The sequence below is a fragment of the Barbus barbus genome, assembly GCF_936440315.1.
Source record: "Barbus barbus genome assembly, chromosome: 36".
NCBI classification, from domain to species: domain Eukaryota; kingdom Metazoa; phylum Chordata; class Actinopteri; order Cypriniformes; family Cyprinidae; genus Barbus; species Barbus barbus.
The window spans coordinates 5,337,562-5,356,982 of NC_136714.1; the positions used below are offsets into that span (position 1 = coordinate 5,337,562).

General features: G+C 39.4%; 1 protein-coding gene across 1 annotated transcript; it reads right to left on the bottom strand.

Moving 5' to 3' along the window:
* Positions 1-1,208: 1,208 nt before the first annotated feature.
* On the bottom strand, positions 1,209-9,525 carry LOC306855783 (apoptosis-inducing factor 3-like; the record flags this gene model as incomplete). The annotated part of the gene is made up of 19 exons (XM_079394658.1): positions 1,209-1,248; positions 3,087-3,191; positions 3,280-3,355; positions 3,451-3,549; positions 4,054-4,171; positions 4,247-4,323; positions 4,426-4,489; positions 4,651-4,722; positions 4,816-4,931; positions 5,369-5,499; positions 5,667-5,758; positions 5,845-5,931; positions 6,140-6,252; positions 6,335-6,416; positions 6,525-6,569; positions 7,729-7,838; positions 7,993-8,102; positions 9,014-9,089; positions 9,507-9,525. 19 exons carry the CDS (start codon positions 9,523-9,525, stop codon positions 1,209-1,211), a joined length of 1,632 nt encoding a protein of 543 aa, XP_079250784.1.
* Between the last annotated feature and the right edge of the window lie 9,896 nt (positions 9,526-19,421).

Sequence of the window (19,421 nt, forward strand, 5' to 3'; positions counted from 1 at the left end):
TCATCAATAATGCATCAGTACTGCAACATGCTTCCTGATAGAAAAATGGACCAACATGGAAGTCATCACATTAAAATCGCCTATCAGCAATATCAGTCTGTACAGAATGTCAAAAGTCATACAAAAACTATTCCTCACTTCCTTTTCTACTTTCTATATCGAGTGTATTTTGTGGATCACCGCTCCCCCTTAATAATAGCATTAAAATGTGTTGTTGTTTTTAATAAAAACTGGAAGTCCACCTAACTAATTAAGTGATTGAGGAAAATGTTAGATAGACTTTAACAATCTAGCGTACTTAAAAAAAAGGGATCTTTTCAATTCTCTGCTACATAGCTTCTTAAGGTCTAAGCTCTAATTCATGGCCGACGTATCACCTCCAGATTTGGACCGTCGTATATGACCCATATATCTCTGCACAAATTCTTGCTGATAAGAACAGAAGTGAGTTATGAGGATTTGGGATGGAAAACTGGGTTGCGTGGTAGAAAAGAGAGAGAATAAGAGGCGATATAAGAGAGCAGCTCAGCATTTCTTTTGTAGTATGGTCTTTTGTAACATGTTTGTCCAGCTCTATTATATATGCTCCCCCTTTTGTGACCACCGTCACATTCAGCATCCTTTGCTCGGTGTTCATCTAATCCTCCTAAACGATTGGATGTGCACTCAGTGATTGTCTATTTTTCCACTACCCATGCTCCATTTCACAGATCTATCAAGCACATAGTATACCAGAGTGACTGTACGTAATAATTAACACTATTACATCTAATTTTCCTTCTAAACATTGAGTAAATGAGCCTAAACAAACTAGATGATATTTGCAATAAAATCTTAAATATGTTACCTTAATAAATAGATTAAAATATTTGTGTTCATATTCAGAAAAGTGGATCTGAACCTGAGCTTACCGCCAAAATCTCAAATTTTCTTTGGAAGCTCAGAGAACTGCAGCAAGAACACTATAAAACCTTCTCATTTTTTCATAGTCGTATGTGGGTAGTGGTTCTCCTCTCTGAATATCAGTGTTAAAATGGCAAACTCTTTGAGAACTGTGTACAAAGCTCTTGAAGAGACATACTGTAATGCACTGGCCTTTATAAATGTTACAAAAAATACGTCTTCTGAGTAAGGCATGATTGGATGGGATGGACTGTGGAAAGAATGGCTGAATTCTGATGATTCGGAGTTCAAACTGTTGTTAGTGGTCACATGGGCTGCAGCTTCAGCCAGCTAAGGTCATCTGACCTATAAAAGAAAGAAAACCTCAGTAAAAAACATTAACAATACAACAGAGCTCTGACGGTATGTGGTTGCTTTTAGCCTCTTTAAAGGAGCACCTAGTATTTTACTACATAAATGACAACATGAATTGTGCATTTGAACAGTATTTCAACTAATGTTTAAAATGATGTACACTCACATCAAAAGAAGAATCCATATCAGTTTCGTAGAAAAAAAATTTAATCTCCATAAGGGAGGTACCTAGCTCCTTCATGGAGTTACCTTTCCTTTTCATTGGCTGCATATGAAATCACATTCTCCCTGTGTAGGTACTTTTTTTGAATAAGTAATCACTCTGTGAGCATTATATAGAATGAATGTGTGTAGAGGTATGAATGAAATCTGGATGTACTGCATTTTTCCTATTGTCACTGTCATGTTACCTACCAGTATCAGTCACTTCACTGCTATTCACAGATCCTTTCCCTGTGGCTTCATGGGATAGTAAAGTAAGTGTCCATTAGATGCGGAAGTAGTAAGTAATTTGTATACTTCCACATAGCCTACGATTTTAAGAATGCTGTGCATTAGGACATACTGCTCTTTTCACATACTGTTTTTCGTCTACTATATAGTATGTATGGAAGTATGTGATTTCAGATGCAGCCATTGTTCAGAATAGCATATGACACTCTCAGAAAAAATGGTAAAAAGCTGTCACTAGAGTGGTGCCGTTACAACAAGTACTAAAATGTAGAGGTCGACCGAATGATCAGTTTTGCCGATTAATCGGCACCGATAGTCAATTACTGGAACTATCGGCTATCAGTCAAACTCCACGCAGATATTTTTTGGGGCTTGCGTCCATTGCTTGAGCCGCTGAGAAAAACAATGTCATTATACAGTACGAGATCGTCCTCTACAGGCGAATCACTGATGTTTGTTTTGACACATGATCCTGCGCACATACAATATCCATATGTATGTAATTTCAATTCTATGGCCTTTGTGTAGATATTTAAAGATTTCCATCTTTAAGAATGACAGCAGATATGAAATGGTACAATTTCTTTACAAATTCAGAAAACTTTACAAATTGACAAAACTTTACATTGAGTTGATTTGTAACATTAACTTAGGTTGATAAAAGCTTTAGAAGTATTGCTCCTTCTTAGATCGTGTTAATAAATTGATTCAGTTAACATTATTTAACGAGCTATGAACTAACTATGATCAATATATAATTAATATTTAATTTTAATATATGTATTCAGTTACAAAGTTTTTTTAAAAATAGTAAAGCACTATTTTAGTTTTCGGGTCAGTATCCATTTTAAAAATCAGTTGCTTAATCGGTTAATGTGTTGATTAATCAGTATCGCCCAATATGGTCCAACCTAGCTATCGGTATCGGTAAACTCCAAAATCAGTGGACCTCTACTACTATGTACCATTTAGGTGCTAATATGCACAATTTAGGTACATGCCTTAAAGTACATGCCTTAAAGATCCCAATATGCTCCTTTTAGGGGTAAAAAGGTCCAAAGATGTAGCTTTTGAAAGGGAACCACCCCATTGACAGCTTTTCTACCCTTTTTTTCTGAGTGTGTACCATACTACTATACATATTTATGCAATATGTAGTATGTATACTGAGCAAAGTATGCACATTTTTAGTTTAAAATTTTAGTTTTTGGTTTTAATAATCTTCATTAGTTAACCAACCAAACCTTAACTCCTTGGTTGTATCAGTTGTTTAGAAAGATTAATACAATCAATGAGGACTAAATGAGTGAACATTCAACTTACAGGAATTTCTGCATTTTCACATATACTGTAACTGATGCTGAGTTCTCACTCACTCTGCTTCTGCCTTTGTAATCACTCTTCCTTCCGCCAACCTTTCTGCCACCACAGAGACGGCCGGTTCAACATTCAGTCCTGCTGCAGCCACCACCTCATCATCCCTGCAGTTAAAAGTACACAGCCAAACTTTCAATCTTTATATAGAAAACAAGTATAAAGAATGGATGCCACAAACCTACAGCTTCTTACTTGAGGTAAAGTGCCAAAAACTTCATGTTCTCAAATCTCCCTTTCAGCACCATCTGAGTGTATCCTTCCCCGTACCCTGCAAATAATGAAGAATAGGGACATAATTACATACAAATACCTGTATTTTACAATCCGTAAAGCATGATAGGCATGTATGTTAAAAGGCCACACCAGCATATCGAATAGTTCTCCCCAGCAGGACGGTCCAATAGAATGGCACTATGTTTAGCTCCACCTCCCTGCGCAACATGTTTAAGGCTGCAATCCTTCCTAATAAGGCAAAAGTTATAATGAAATTAAAGACATTTGAGCACTACGTGATTATATATATATATATATATTTTTTTTTGCACCAGTAAATTTTAGACGCTTCTCAATACTTCAGTTGAGCTAATTTTACAAATTGCTACTCTAGCATAATTTTAGGTCTCAATGAAGTGCATCCACACTGCTGGCATGTTTACCTGTTGCAGCTTTCCCAAGTTGCATGCACAAAATAGATGCTGAGACAATAAAAACACATAATTGGAGAAGCGTTTCATCAGTGAACCGAAAGTATTCGGTCAAAACATGAATTTTCAGTTTTTGGAAAAATAAATAAATAAACAGAAACATTTTTTAAAATCATGTTTTCAGCTAAATATTTTGTCAAAAGTTGGTGTATCACCCCATATTTTAAGTCTTTTAGTTCACGTCTATTAGCTTTATGGCGTCTATATGTTAATATACTCCTAAAAGTTGGCAAAATTAGCAGATATATACATCTTTGATTACCATGTGCCAGCGCTGTCTGCCAGTGGCCAATGCTCACATTCTGGCCTTTTGCCATTGTGAGAGGAAAGGAGGTCAGATCTCCTGCACAGTAGACGTCTGTTATGTTGGTCCTCATGTACTAGACAGACAGGAACATGATTAAATATTTTGGAAGTGTAAGGCTTGAGCTCAAGGTTTTGGTCAAAACACTTACCTTATCCACAATAACATAGCTCTTAGAGTCCATCCTTACTGGACTCCCTTTCAAAAACTCTGAATTGGGGTTGACACCTTATTTGGAGATAATTGGGGAGAAACAGAGAGCACAAACCTGTTGTTCAGGTTATTTAAATTCAAGAAGCAATTTGTTCTCAGTTCTACGACTGTACATACCAATTCCAACGATTAACAAATCGGCTTCAATAGTGATACCGCTCTTCAATTTCACAGCCTTAACCTGTAAAAAAAACAGGTTATTCTTTTCATAAGTCATAATGAACCAAATGAAAAAGAGGCCATCGTCCGGTTAAGTGTTCTTGATGATGTATTTCAGTCAACTAACTTTCAAAAGAAAGTGCTGATGTGTTGTTTTTGGAAGAAAATATTTATTTTTTTTACCCTCCTATTTTCGCCTTGAACCTCTGCAACGGCATCATTCATGTAGAACGTCACCCCTCTCTCTTCCAGCATCTTAAAGAACAAACAAAGCAAAGTAAGCTAAACATCAAGCACATATTTGATATCAGTATGACTGAGATGGTTGTATTGGCCTTGATAACATACCATCATGGTGACCTTTCCTATCTCTGGGCCGAGAGTCTTCTGATAGGGGAGTTCACTGCTTCCAATGATTGTGATACTACTGGCCATATCTATCATATAGGCAGCCACTTCCATGCCTTCAATGCCAAACACAATAGATTAGTTATTATGGGGGAAAAAACATGTTGAAAGAATAATTCACATAATATTTTGATGCATCATGCTCTGTCCATATAGATTGAAAGCAGACAGTGACCAAAAATAAAAAAGTTATTACAATTTAAAATGAACTCTTTCCTATGATCTTTTCTAAACGACCTGCTTTTATCATCTGATCGTGGTTGTATCTCTCTATTAGTGCCACTGGATCTTAGCTCCGCGTTTGACACTATCGACACTATATGTTTTTTTGAAAATCTAAAAATGCAGAAAGTCTCCTGTGAGGGCTACGTTTAGGTGTAGGGTTGGTGTAGGACAATAGCACACACAGTTTGTTCAGTATAAAAACCATTACGCCTATGGAGAGTCCCCATAAACCACAAAAAACAACATTTGTGTGTGTGTGTGTGTGTACCAACAAAGGAAGTGCCCACAACGACTGTCCTGCAGCCCATGCAGGCGTAGTGGATGCACCGGGCATCCTCTGGTGTTTCCAGCATTAGCACGTTTTCCAGGTTAACACCAGGGCAATCTAGGTTTTTTGCTCTGAAGAACAAATATCAAGTAGTGTATAAGTTCTGGAATCTGGATGGACCGAAGTTGAGCAAAAGATGAAAAATAATACTGTATCTAGACATATGCAATAAAAAGTACAGTTAAATAATAGTTTATATCAGTAATTTTCATCAGATGATGAAATTCAGATCATTCACCTGCATCCTGTTGCAACAAGGATTTGGTCATAGCACTGGATTAAGCCATCATCAAATGTCACTGTTTTCTTGTTTGTATCTATTGATAAAGCCTGCACGAAGTACAATTCAGATATTGTCATGTGATCCTTGGTATAATTATTAGTATAAACGAGAGAGACACAAGATTAACTCTCACCTCTTTTTTCAGCCAGACCTCAATATCATACTTGTGGAAAAATTCCATTCTTCTCATTAGGAGACTTTCGCTCTCAGCATTCATTATCTAAAACAAGATTGGGTTAAACTTTACACAACAGTTCAATAAAATAGAGGTTAACACCGTACTCCACAGTACATTTTAGACACTGAAAATATTTTAAAGTGAAACAGAATCAGTTACTTGTGTGAATGAATTATTCAATCATTCAAAATTTAGTCTTTTTCCTGCAAAAACCCTTCTAGCGCCAGTTTTCACAGATCTCGTGCCTCACCTTGCTAAGTCTGGTTTTGTCGTATGGAAGGAGGTCATCTCTAGATATCATAATAATCCTGCCACTGTAGTTTTCTTGCCGTAGTGTCTCAGCACACATTAAAGAGGCTGCGCCTGCGCTCAACAATACACAGCAACATTAAAACTGTCATCATAAATCAGCAAATACAGGGAATATCAGACATTTTTCTCTCACCTCCTCCTAAGAGCATGACAGTATGTAGCACCGCCTGATCTCTGGCTCCCATCCATTTGAGGCGTTTAGGCTGACCCTGGATCTGCACAGAAATGATTTTTAACATTTTACTCTCAGAATTGTCCTAATTTTGATTTTGGTTTCATACATTTAATGCAGAAGATAAAATGTCCATATGAAGATACTTTACCCTTTTCTTTACAGACACATAAACTTTGCTATTTTCGACTTTCACCTGTCAAGAAAAATAACATTAAATCAGTTAAATATGTTAGCCGGTACACTACCATTAAAAGTTAGGAATAATTGCAATATTTGTAAAGTTTTTGAAAGAAGTCTCAAGGATGCATTTATTTATTAATAAAAACAATTATATTGTGAAATATTATTGTATTTAGAACATCTGTTTTCTATTTTAATAAAAAATGCCATTTAAGCTCCTTGAATACTGAGTCTGAAATTTCCGTACGCGTTTTTCGTGTTCGTTATCCTTTCCAATCAAAATGCTTGCTTCGGATGCGAAAACGCAGAAAATCGAACCTGATCCGATATTTTTATGATGGACGAAAGTTTCGGAGGCAGTGTGTAAACGTGACTGACACAACATGAGGTATTTTTCAACGTGCGAAAATTTTGGACGAAAATTTCAGACTCCAGGCTCCAGTGTCACGTGATCCTCCTGAAATCATGCTGATTTTTTGCTCAGTTATTAGTAACTGTTATTGGTCCTCATTTGTTAATAATGGTTCTTATTATTATTTTCAAAGTTAAATATTAGTATTATGTTAGTATTGATTTGAAATATAAATCTTTTTTAACTTTATGAATGTCTTTACTGTCACTTTGCTTGATGAATAAAAGTATTTATTCATTTGTTTTTCTTAATGACCCCAAATTATTGAATAGTATATTAACCAGCACAACTGTTTTCAATATTGATAATAAAAATAAATGTTCCTTGAGCATCAGCATATTGTAATGACACTGAAGACTGGAGTAATGGCTACGGAAAATTCAGCTTGGCATAACAGAAATAAATTAGCCTACACTTTATATTCATATAGAAAACAGATCTAAATTGTATAATATTATATCACAATATTACTGTTTTTACTGCATTTGATCAAATAAATGCAGCCTTGGTGAGAACAAGAGACTTCTATCAAACACATTAAATAATCTGAATTATTCCAAAGTTTTTGCCAGTAGTGTATAAAAACACTAACTTCTTACCAAGCTACTTATATATGTTTAATTTTTATAGTCTAATATGTATAAATATAATACTTTATATAATATATAAATAAAATATTATATAAAATCTATAATTTAATGTACATTTAATTCTTAAAGTCTTTCCGTTAATCATTCAAGAAATATATGGTAATACAGGCCTTGTGGCAGGGCAAACAGTCAATTCCAGGATACTCCTCTAAGTCACCGGTCTTCACATTGAAACAGGAACCATGCCAGGGACAGCGGACCCTGTGACCTGACAGCACCCCTGCAGAGGAACACACTGTAATAACACACTGTAATAAAGCTCACAAGACTTTCCTTGTAATACTTTCCATCGCCCATGTTATTTATCTAAGAAGATGGAAGCCAGTAGCACCAAACGCGATTTCTATTTATAAAACAGTTTGGTAATGAGCTACCTTTGCTCAGTGGAGCACCATAGTGTGTGCACTGGTTACTGATGGCACTGTACACCCCATCACAGCGTACCAGCAGAACATTGTGCTCACCAACCTCCACCTCCATCATTCTAGATCACAAGAACAACACACACAGATATCTTCAGTTTTACACAGTGTGAGTGTCCTTCAACAGCTTTACATGCACAAAAAGGTCACACTTTAATTTGGGGACATATTCTCACAATTAACTAAACATTTGCCTCAGTAAACTCCTAATTTGCTGTTTTTTTAATAGTTTGTAAGGTATTTTTAGGTATGGGGTGTATCTAAAATATGGTCATGCAGAATAAGGTATTAATATGTGCTTTATAATAAAGCAAAAAAAGCCCCAAGAAGCCGTGGTTTAAAGTGAATTTAGAACAGCTTATTAGGCTCGACGTGAAACGGAATGTCTAAAACCCCCTTAGCTGTTATAAATTCACTGTAAACCACGGCTTTTTGGGGCTTGTTGCTTATATAAAACGGTTATTCCATATACGTAGTAAGCAAATAAAGTGTAATGATATTAATAAAAGCAGTATTCTTCCACCAAACAATGTAGTTCCTCAGAAACATATGTCTACGGTTATGGAGTTGCAACAAAGTGGTTGGCGAGCAACACGAATGCGGCTCAACCAATCAGAATCAAGGACCGGAACTATCTAATTTATAAGTATTAATAAACAGCCAGTATGCTAGCATGCTAATAAGCAACTAGTCAAGAGTGAGAATTGGTCCCTAAATTAAATTGTTACTATATAAAACATACAGTATGACTTTGAAGAAATTTACAGTGTTAAAAACAAAAGATCAAAACTGTTTAAAACATGATGCAACTATTTGCAATCCATTTTCAATATGCAAGTAAATAAAAACAATTCTAATTGATTTCTGAATGATTCTTTTCGTTGATAAAATATTGAAATCTTTCATAAATATGTATATTAAAAATATAATACATATTAAAAATTAAAATGACAGGCATTTATATGGAACCTACTCTCCATCTTTGAGTTCTGACTCGTCACATACGACATCTATCACCTCTTCTTCTGGCTCCAAACCAGCCACTAAACCTATAACAATACCAGCCCGGATAAAATAATAAATGACATTACACATTATGAAAAACATCATATCACAATAATTGTAACACCATATAATGAATTACATAATCAAATGTTAGCTAAATCAACAGTATAATCTCACTGTCAGATCAGTGAATATTAAGAATACTCCATTAAATAAACAAAATCAATCTTTTTTTTTTTTTTTATTAATGCATTTACAGCTCATAGTATTCTTTTTAGTGCTGGGCAACGATTAATCGTGATGTATGTGTGTGTCTTTATATATACATAATAAATATACAGAGTACACACACATATATTATTTAAACAAAAACTTTTATTTTAGATGTGATTAATCACGATTAATTGTTGCCCAGCACTAACAAGAGAAGATAACAATATAACAAATGATTAGATGCTTACCTGATTGTACCTCAGACATCACAAATTGATCAGTAAGAGAGGATTTTCTCCAGTAAATGTTTTTGAAAAACGATCCTTTCTGTGGACTGCTGTCATACAATCAAGCTCTCGGGACAGCTGTCATGACCGTAATGAGCAGTTCACAAGTCCCTAATCCAGGAGACCAGACCTGACCTTTAGGCATTTCATCATTCAGATGCTCAGACTCACTCATGAATTTGGTTACTCCAGAAAAGGGTGGTCAAATTTAGTGTTTTGGGGAGAAAAAAAGGAAATGGAGCTTCCAAAAGCCAGTCAAATTGCGTAAAGTGTAAAGAGGGCATTTAGTTGAAGAGCAATGCCATTTGTTGTGGTATAACAACAGAAGAGAGAACGGCTGAGCAAGCAGCACACAACAATAAACGTGTGCACAGGGCAAAGTGTGTGACTCTGCACCTCTCTCTAAAACACTGACACTCCTGTTCATATGCTCCTTTCAAGATACAACTGACCTCAAAGAGTTTATACTGACATAAAGAATTTACTGTAAATAAAACAGTAGGCTATACTACACTATTCTATACTTTACACATTGTAATCCATTACTGATTACAGATTACATGATGAAAACTGTAGTAATATAGGTTACTCGTTTTATGTAATGTATTCTGACTACTTTTTACATTTCTTGTTTTAAACTCATCATTAAATGTGTCATATTGATATAAAAAAGTGAGGAGAAAGAATATATATATTCCATGTTTTGATATCAACATCATAAAATGCATTAAGCATTACAGGGTTAACCCAAACTGGGCTAAGAACTACAGCGGATTTGTGAGTTAATATAAAGCTAATAATTAATTAAATAATTAAAAATATAAAATAAATTATTTAAACATGAACATTCAAGATTTGTACAGATCTTGTCAAAATTTAAAGTTGATTTATAAATATTTTGTCTTTTTACTGCTGTTAGGTATTAAACATTGAAACAACAAATGACATTATTTCTGACATTAATTCAATTATTTCTGATGTATACAGAGTATACAATGAAATTCTTACTGCTTCCCCAAGATAATTATAGCAGCAAATTTACAGACAGGAGAAAAAATGTATTGATATAAGACCATAAAGCTAAAATTATATTTTGATACTACTATACTATATTATTCCTGGATGAGTTGGGATACTTTTTGATCATTTTCCACTGGTGTTGTTTTCAAAATGACATAACTCCTCACAGAATAATGTTTGAAACTGCTAAACATTTCTAATACACAATAATATTTCCAAAAAAGGATATATTAAATAAACAAAAATAACTTCTACAAACACACTTAGACCTCAAATCACAACCTTGCTGGACACTTTTATATTTTATTTCAAAGTTGGTTCCACAACGTCAGTCTTTCTTTATACATAATTGTTACAAAAGATTTCTATTGTTTTGTAACAATTATGTATTGATTACTTATCCCAATGTTTTGAACGTACATGCAGGTAGTGTAAATGTTTTTCATAATTATATAAAATTAATGAATTATTACCATCTCAAAATATAATTTTTTTACATTTATTGCAAAAATAAAGCATCTTCGTGTTTATAATGGTAAACACATACATATTTGAAATCAGGACGCATCATGCCGCGATCTAAAGAAATTCCAGAACAGATGAGAAACAAAACAGTTGACATGTATCAGTCTGGAAAGGGTTATAAAGCCATTTCTAAGGATTTGGGACTCCAGCGAACCACGGTCAGAGCCATTATCCACAAATGGAGAAAACTTGGAACAGTGGTGAACCTTCCCAGGAGTGGCCGGCCTACCAAAATTACTCAGAGAGTGCAACGGCGACTCATCCAGGAGGTCATAAAAGAACCCAAAATAACATCTAAAGAACTGCAGGCCTCACTTGCCTCAATTAAGGTCAATGTTCATGATTCAACAATAAGAAAGACACTGGGCAAAAACGGCATCCATGGGAGAGATCCAAGGCAAAAGCCACTGCTGACCAAAAAGAACACAAAGACTCATCTCACGTTTGCCAAAAAATATCTTGATTATCCCCAAGACTTTTGGGCAAATATTCTGTGGACTGATGAGACAAAAGTTGCTTCAGGACCTGGATTGATCTCGATTAATCGCATCCAAAATAAATGATTTTGTTTACATTATGTGTGTGTACTGTGTATATTTATTATGTGTATATATATATATATATATATATATATATATAAACATATGCATGCATATTTAAGAAATATTTTACGTTTATATATTAAATATTTATATATGATATAATTTAAATGTACATAAATATATACACGTAAATATTTTCAAAATATATGCTGTATGTGTCTTTATATATACACACATAATAAATATACACAGTACACACACATTATGTAAACAAACTTATATTTTGAGTGCGATTAATCGTTTGACAGCACTAATACACGTGTGTGTCATTGAACGTGCTTTGTAAGCCAACACACTGTTTTGTATTCCTTATTATTTTGTGTGTCTGTGTGTATATATATATATATATATATATATATATGCCTGTAACGGGACGGACGAGACGGAAGACGTGCGGATCCATGTGCAAGCTTTATTCAAAGGCATGGTCATAAACAGGCATATAGTTCAATAAACAGCAAACAGGTATGGCAGGGACAAGACACAGAGTAATCCTTAGGGCAAGCGTGGGTCTTAGATCGGTAAACAATATCCAGAGGGCTTGAGAAGAGGGGTAGTCCGAATCAGTAGGGTGTGTGATTGTGTGATAATTCTCAGGTGTGAGCTTGATTAGTGCAATCAGCTGTGTGTGTGTAGTCAGTGCAATGGATGATGGGAAATGCAGTCCAGGGTAATGTATAACAGACGTGTGGTGTGAGAGACAATGTGATGGAAGAGTGACCTCTGGTGGCGGGCGAATGAAAGTCCATTGACCCGTTTCATGACAATACCATTAGTTCCATTCCTAGATTCTGATTGGTCAGCAGCTGTGTTTTATTCACCATACAACTGTTCTGTCACTGAGCAATACCCTTAGCAACATAAAAAATCAGCATCAAAACTGTTTAATTTATTTAATGAAGTATGAGTGACTGCTGCGTTGTGTTGTATCTTTCGTCTTTAATTTTGAGACCCCGCCCTCCCCCGTCTAAATAAACGCTTCTCATGGAGATGTTTTGATGTGTCTGGGTGAAAGACTACAGTTTCCGAAGTGAGGAGGGAATATTACTGAATTTATTAGTTTTCTGTTTCAGGTATGATTCTGTATGTCCATCAGTTTACAATGTAATGACGAATCGGTCTGTTTTAAAACTAAAAAACGGAAAACAGACGTTTTCTCATGCTGAGAGATAAGCAGATGTATGTGTGTGATAAAATATCATAAATGCACTGTAAAAAAATACTTAAAATTTTAAGGCAACCAGCTTCAGCAGATTTTTTAGTTTTCTCTACTTGTTAAATTTATACAACAAAAAGTTGAGAATCTCCTACAAAAATAGGTTGAGAGAACTAAAAAATCTGCTGAAGCTGGTTGCCTTAAAATTTTTAGTTGGCTCAACTTTTTTTTTTCACTTTTACAGTGTGGTGTTAAAAAAATAAAAGACACAGCGGATGATAAGAGCATATTCTCTCTTATGAGGCATGTTCGGAACATTCTCTTGCCTTTACTGTTGCTGTCAGGAACTATTTTTAGCGGAAGGACAGCATTTAACGAACTTGCTTCAAAAAAAGTAACATTTCAATGCATAAATTTTGGGTTTTAATATTTTTTTATTATGTGGTAACCGTTTTATAAAAGCTATAAGGTACTGGAGGCCGTGCTGTATCATGAATAAATCACGGCTGAAGGGGTTGCAGGCACTCCTCTTTGCATCTTGCCTAACAACGCCCTTCTCCTACCTTATTGCTTACATTTATATATATATATATTAATAATATAGGCATTAACAGTGATTTAAAGGTGCCATAGAATGCATTTGTCACGGTTCATGGGTTCACAGTGTCATCCTCGCTCTGTTTGGTGTGTGTGTGTGTGTGTGGGTGTGGCTGATTGAGGCTGATTCGCTCCAGCTGCGGATCATTATCAGCGCTATATCAGACGCTCTCATGCTGTCCTGTGTCGTCAGATCCTTGGATTACCTGCCGTGTGATGGTCACCGAGTTCCGCACGTTCCTGTCTCCTGATTCTTCGTCTCCAGATCACAGTCGTCTCCTGGACTCTCTAGTGTTGCTGACTGTTGTTATTCTGATGTGTTTTCAATAAACCGTTATTGTTCCCGCAGCTTGCATCCTCCAGTCTCTCTTTATGACACAAGGATCTGACCAGAAGATGGATTCAGCGGAGGCTTACGGTTTTCAAGAACTATTAAGAAGCAACAGCACTCGCATGGATCAACAGGAGGAGCACGTTAAACACTGGACGAGCGGTACAGGCTTTGGTAACGCAGGTGTCGGAGCTTACTACCCAGCTACAACTGTTAAGATCACCCACTGCGCCTCCCCCACCGCCGACTCACCCAGTTCCCGTTATTCACACTCAGCACGAACCCAGACTCCCTACACCGGAGGTGTATGCTGGAGATCCCAACCTCTGCAGAGCGTTCCTGACTAAATGTTCTCTGTTTTTTTCTCTCCAGCCACAGACTTTCGCCACAGAGGCATCGAAGGTGGCGTTAGTGCTGACGTTACTGTCGGGGAAGGCACGGCGGTGTGGGAGAATCGCCATCCATGTTGCTCTTCGTTCCACTCACTCTCTCAGGAGATGAGGAGGGTTTTCGATCGCGCGCTGGTCGGGCGTGAGGCGGCGTGTATACTGGCTGATCTCCGCCAGGGGGAGCGATCCGTTTCCGATTATTCCATTCAGTTCCGGACACTGGCGGCGGGAGTGAGTGGAATGACAAGGCGCAGTAGGATATGTTCCTGCATGGGCTGGCTGATCGTATCCAACAAGAGATCTACACGGTGGAACTACCCACTGGGTTGGACGGTCTGGTGGATTTAGCATTACACGTGGACGCGCGTCTTACGGTCAGCCACTCGCCAGAGGGCGAACCCATGCAGGTGGGTAGAGCTCGACTCTCTCGGGAGGAGAGAGACTGCCGGAGAACGAGGGGTTTATGTTTATACTGCGGAGCGGCGGGCCATTTCCTGTCGAACTGCACAGTAAAAGAGCAGGCCCGACAGTAGGTCTGAGGTTACTGTCAGGTGGGGTGTCCCTAAATAAAGTCTCATCTACCACCCTCCTCCTGGTGAGGATGCAATGGGCAGCCGGAAGACACGACTGTGAGGCGCTGTTAGACTCTGGAGCCAAGGGTAACTTGTTGGATGTTTCCCTGGCACGACTTCACATTCCCCTGGTTTCACTCCGTCACAAGATCTCAGTCAGCACTTTAGACGGACATTCTCTTCTAGAGATCCACCTCTCCACGGTATCTATCACCCTCATCACTTCAGGAAATCATTCAGAGACTATCTCATTCCTCGTCACCCACTCACCGGTGTTGGGTCACCCTTGGCTCACTCAACACAATCCTCGGGTGGATTGGGGTCGCAACACCGTCTCTGAGTGGAGTGAGAAGTGCTATGCCTCTTGTCTTGTGTCTGCTGGTTTTTCTGTTTCTCGTTCTTTGTTGCAGGATGAGACGGTGAACTTGTCTAACGTGCCCGAGGAGTACCGTGACCTGAAGGAAGTGTTCAGTAAGTCCAGGGCTGCCTCTCTTCCTCCTCAGCGTCCCTATGACTGTGCCATAGATTTAATGCCAGGTATGTCTCCGCCTAAGGGCAGATTATACTCTCTTTCTGTTCCAGAGAGGGAGGCCATGGAGAAATATATTTCTGATTCTCTGGCTACCAGGATCATCCGCCCCTCTTCTTCTCCAGCGGGGGCAGGATTTTTTTTTCGTCGCGAAGAAGGATGGTTCTCTGCAACCTTGTATTGACTACCGAGGGTTGAACAACACCACGGTAAAGAATACTTATCCTTTGTCTTCAGCGTTCGAGAGGTTGCAGGGAGCATCCGTTTTCACTAAATTGGATTTAAGAAACGCTTATCATCTGGTCCGCATAAGAGAGAGGGATGAGTGGAAGACCGCGTTTAATACTCCCAGAGGACATTTTGAATATTTGGTTATGCCTTTTGGGCTTTCTAACTCCCCCGCGGTCTTCCAAGCACTTGTCAATGACGTGTTGAGAGATATGGTCGATCAGTTCATATATGTCTACCTGGATGACATATTGATTTTTTCTTCTTTTCTCCAGGAACACATTCAACATGTCAGGCAAGTGCTCCTGAGGTTGTTAGAGAATGGGCTTTTTGTAAAGGCGGAGAAATGCGCGTTCCATGCACAGTCGGTTCCTTTTTTGGGTTTCATCGTGTCGCCCGAGGGGGTTCGCATGGATCCTGACAAGGTTAAGGCTGTGGTAGATTGGCCAACCCCTGATTCCCGCAAGGCCCTGCAGTGGTTTCTTGGGTTCGCTAATTTTTACCGGCGTTTTATTCGCAATTTCAGCCAACTAGCCTCTCCTCTGACTGCCTTGACCTCCACCAAGACGGAGTTCAGGTGGTCAGATGCAGCCGAGGCTGCATTTACTAAACTCAGAAGCCACTTCGTTTCGGCTCCTATTCTCCGGGCCCCTGATCCCACTCGCCAGTTTGTGGTGGAGGTAGACGCATGGTGGGGGTAGGTACAGTGTTATCCGAGCGGGCCGCCTCGGACGACAAGATGCATCCATGCGCTTTTTTTTTCCCACCGTTTGTCCTCTGCCGAACGCAATTATGAAATCGGTAACAGAGAGTTGCTGGCCGTCAAGCTAGCGTTGGAGGAATGGCGTCATTGGTTAGAAGGTTCGGGGGTTCCTTTCATGGTCTGGACCGACCATAAGAATTTGGAATATATTCACTCCGCCAAACGTCTAAACTCCAGGCAAGCTCGTTGGGCACTATTTTTCAGACGTTTTGATTTTTCCATCTCCTATCGGCCGGGGTCTAAGAACGTTAAACCCGACGCCTTGTCACGCATTTTCGATTATTCGGACCGCCCGATGTCTGCCGAGTGCATTGTACCTGAGAGATTGGTTGTCTCTGCGGTCACTTGGGAGATCGAATCGAAGGTCCGCACGGCCTTAGAAGGGGTAACGCCTCCGCCCGGGTGTCCAGCGAGCCGTTTGTTCGTGCAGGAGAGGTTACGGTCCGACGTGATCCGATGGGGTCATTGTTCCAACGTGGCTTGTCATCCAGGAATCAGTCACACCATTTGTCTGGTCAAACAACGTTTCTGGTGGCATGCCATGGCTCGTGACGTCCGAGAGTTTGTTTTGGCCTGTTCAGTCTGCGTTCGGGGTAAGACTTCCAATCGACCCCCAGATGGGTTACTTCAGCCGCTGTCGGTCCCTTCGACACCCTGGTCCCATATCGCGCTAGATTTCGTTACGGCCCTCCCGCCCTCCCTGGGTAATACGGTGGTTTTAACCGTAGTGGACCGGTTCTCGAGGGCTGCCCATTTTATTCCCTTGCCCAAATTGCCCTCTGCCAAGGAGACAGCGGTTACTGTTGTAAATCACGTTTTCCGACTGAGCGGGCCAACCAAGATCTCGAGAGGGTATTGCGATGTTTGGTCACCCAGAATCCCACTTCCTGGTGCCAGCAACTATCATGGGTTGAGTATGCACATAACTCATTACCGGTGTTGTCCACGGGCCTCTCGCCTTTTGAAGGTAGTTTAGGTTACTAGCCACCTCTTTTTCCTAGTATGGAATCCGAAGTCGCGGTCTCCTCTGCTCACGCTTTCATCCAGAGGTGTCACCGTACCTGGACGAGAGCTCGTGAGACTCTCCTCCGGGTGGGGGCGAGCACCAAGGCTAAGGCTGATCGCCACCGTCAAATCGTTGATCGTTGGTCAAAAGGTGTGGCTTTCTACCAAGAACATTCCTCTCTGGTCCGTGTGTAATAAGTTGGCTCCTAAATTTATTGGCCCATTTCCTGTCACTAAGAAGATTAGTCCAGTGACAGTCCGCCTCAAACTCCCTCCTGCGTACAGGAGAATTCATCCCGTGTTTCATGTGTCCAAAATAAAATCCGTTTTTCATTCTCGCCTTAATCCGCCTACTCCGGTTCCTCCCCCGCCGCGACTCATAGATGGGGAACCCACTTATTCGGTAAATTGTATTCTGGACTCTAGATGGAGGGGACGCAGATTCCAATACTTGGTGGACTGGGAAGGTTACAGTCCGAAGGAGAGAAGTTGGGTTCCAGCCAGAGATATATTGGATCACTCCCTTATTGATGATTACAATCGACATGTAAGATAGGCTGGGAGCGCCGAGAGGCAATCTTAGGGGGAGGGGTACTGTCACGGTTCATGGGTTCACAGTGTCATCCTCGCTCTGTTTGTGTGTGTGTGTGTGGCTCATTGAGGCTTATTCGCTCCAGCTGCGGATCATTATCAGCGCTATATCAGAAGCTCTCACGCTGTCCTGTGTTGTCAGATCCTTGGATTACCTGCCGTATGATGGTCACCGAGTTCCACACGTTCCTGTCTCCTGATTCTTCGTCTCCAGATCACAGTCGTCTCCTGGACTCCGTCACCGGACACTTGTCCGCACTTTGCATCCCTGCGTTACTGAGCCTGACGGACGCAGTGCATTATAGTGTTGCTGACTGTTGTTCTTCTGACGTGTTTTCAATAAACCGTCATTGTTCCCGCAGCTTGAATCCTCCAGTCTCTCTTTATGACAGCATTGATACAGTATTTTAAATCGTTCTCTGATATCTACATAGAAGGTATGTGGCTTGGGTAAGGGCAAAAATTCTCCAGAAACAGTTTTACATGTCGATTTACAACCCTAGGATTTCTCCCTAGAATGAAATGTTCTGTTATTGGCTTATTTGGAAGGGTCATGAATAATAATGAGCTCTGCTCTGATTGGCTGTTTCACAGTGCAGCTCAATGTTGAGATCTGCTCTGATTGGCTGTTTCACAGTGCTGCTCAATGTTGAGCTCTGCTCTGATTGGCTCATTTCAGTAGCTCACACAGCAGGAAGGAAACACAGGGAAAATATATATTTCAGTACTTTCTCACGCAGTTATATTGTTGGATAATTATACTGTAAATAAAATGCGGGCATCAGGGAGCCGTTATTAATATGCGGGGCACTGAAACTGCTTTCAGATGCAGGATCGCTTTTTAGTTTCACTTTCACTTTCGAGATTCGATGTTTCATTTTTAACTTACCACACATTTTACAAGATCAGATGCTTGTCAAAGGTGCTCAGGAGCTGTAAATCATTCGCCATCATCCTCAGTCATCTCTCCTTACTCTGTTTACTCTGTAAGTGAAATCTTATGTACCGCTAGCTAGGAGCTAACCATGTCCCATTAGTGGCTCACGTTATTTTATTAGAACACGATATTTGCTTTCTGTGCCTTTCTGAATACAGACACCAACCCACCCCTGCACTTCACATCCCCTGCACAGCCTGGAACATAGCATCTTTCCATGATCTGCCATTTTCGCTGTTGTCCTCGCTTGTTTCTTCACAATACCTGCAGAACTTCTGATGGTTCGGCAGGCCTAGAACATGGGTGGGTATATGCAAATGTTAGGGGCGTAACTATTAGTGATCCCTACTGTAACGTAAGTAACAGTCAGTGTTATCTTCTGATTCGCCTGTTTTTCAGTGGTCTTTTGCATTCACGAGATTTAGATAAGAAGGGTGTTTGAGGCTCACGGTATGTCATTTCCATGTACAGAACTCTTATTATTCAACTATGCCCAGGTAAAGACAGTTTTTCAATCTATGGAAACAATTTACAGATCTAAATGGGGCCAGAACTGAATGGGGTGCTATAAACAATTCAATCACATGTGATTAAGTGGAGAAAAAACACTCCCTAGAATGTAAATGTCCTC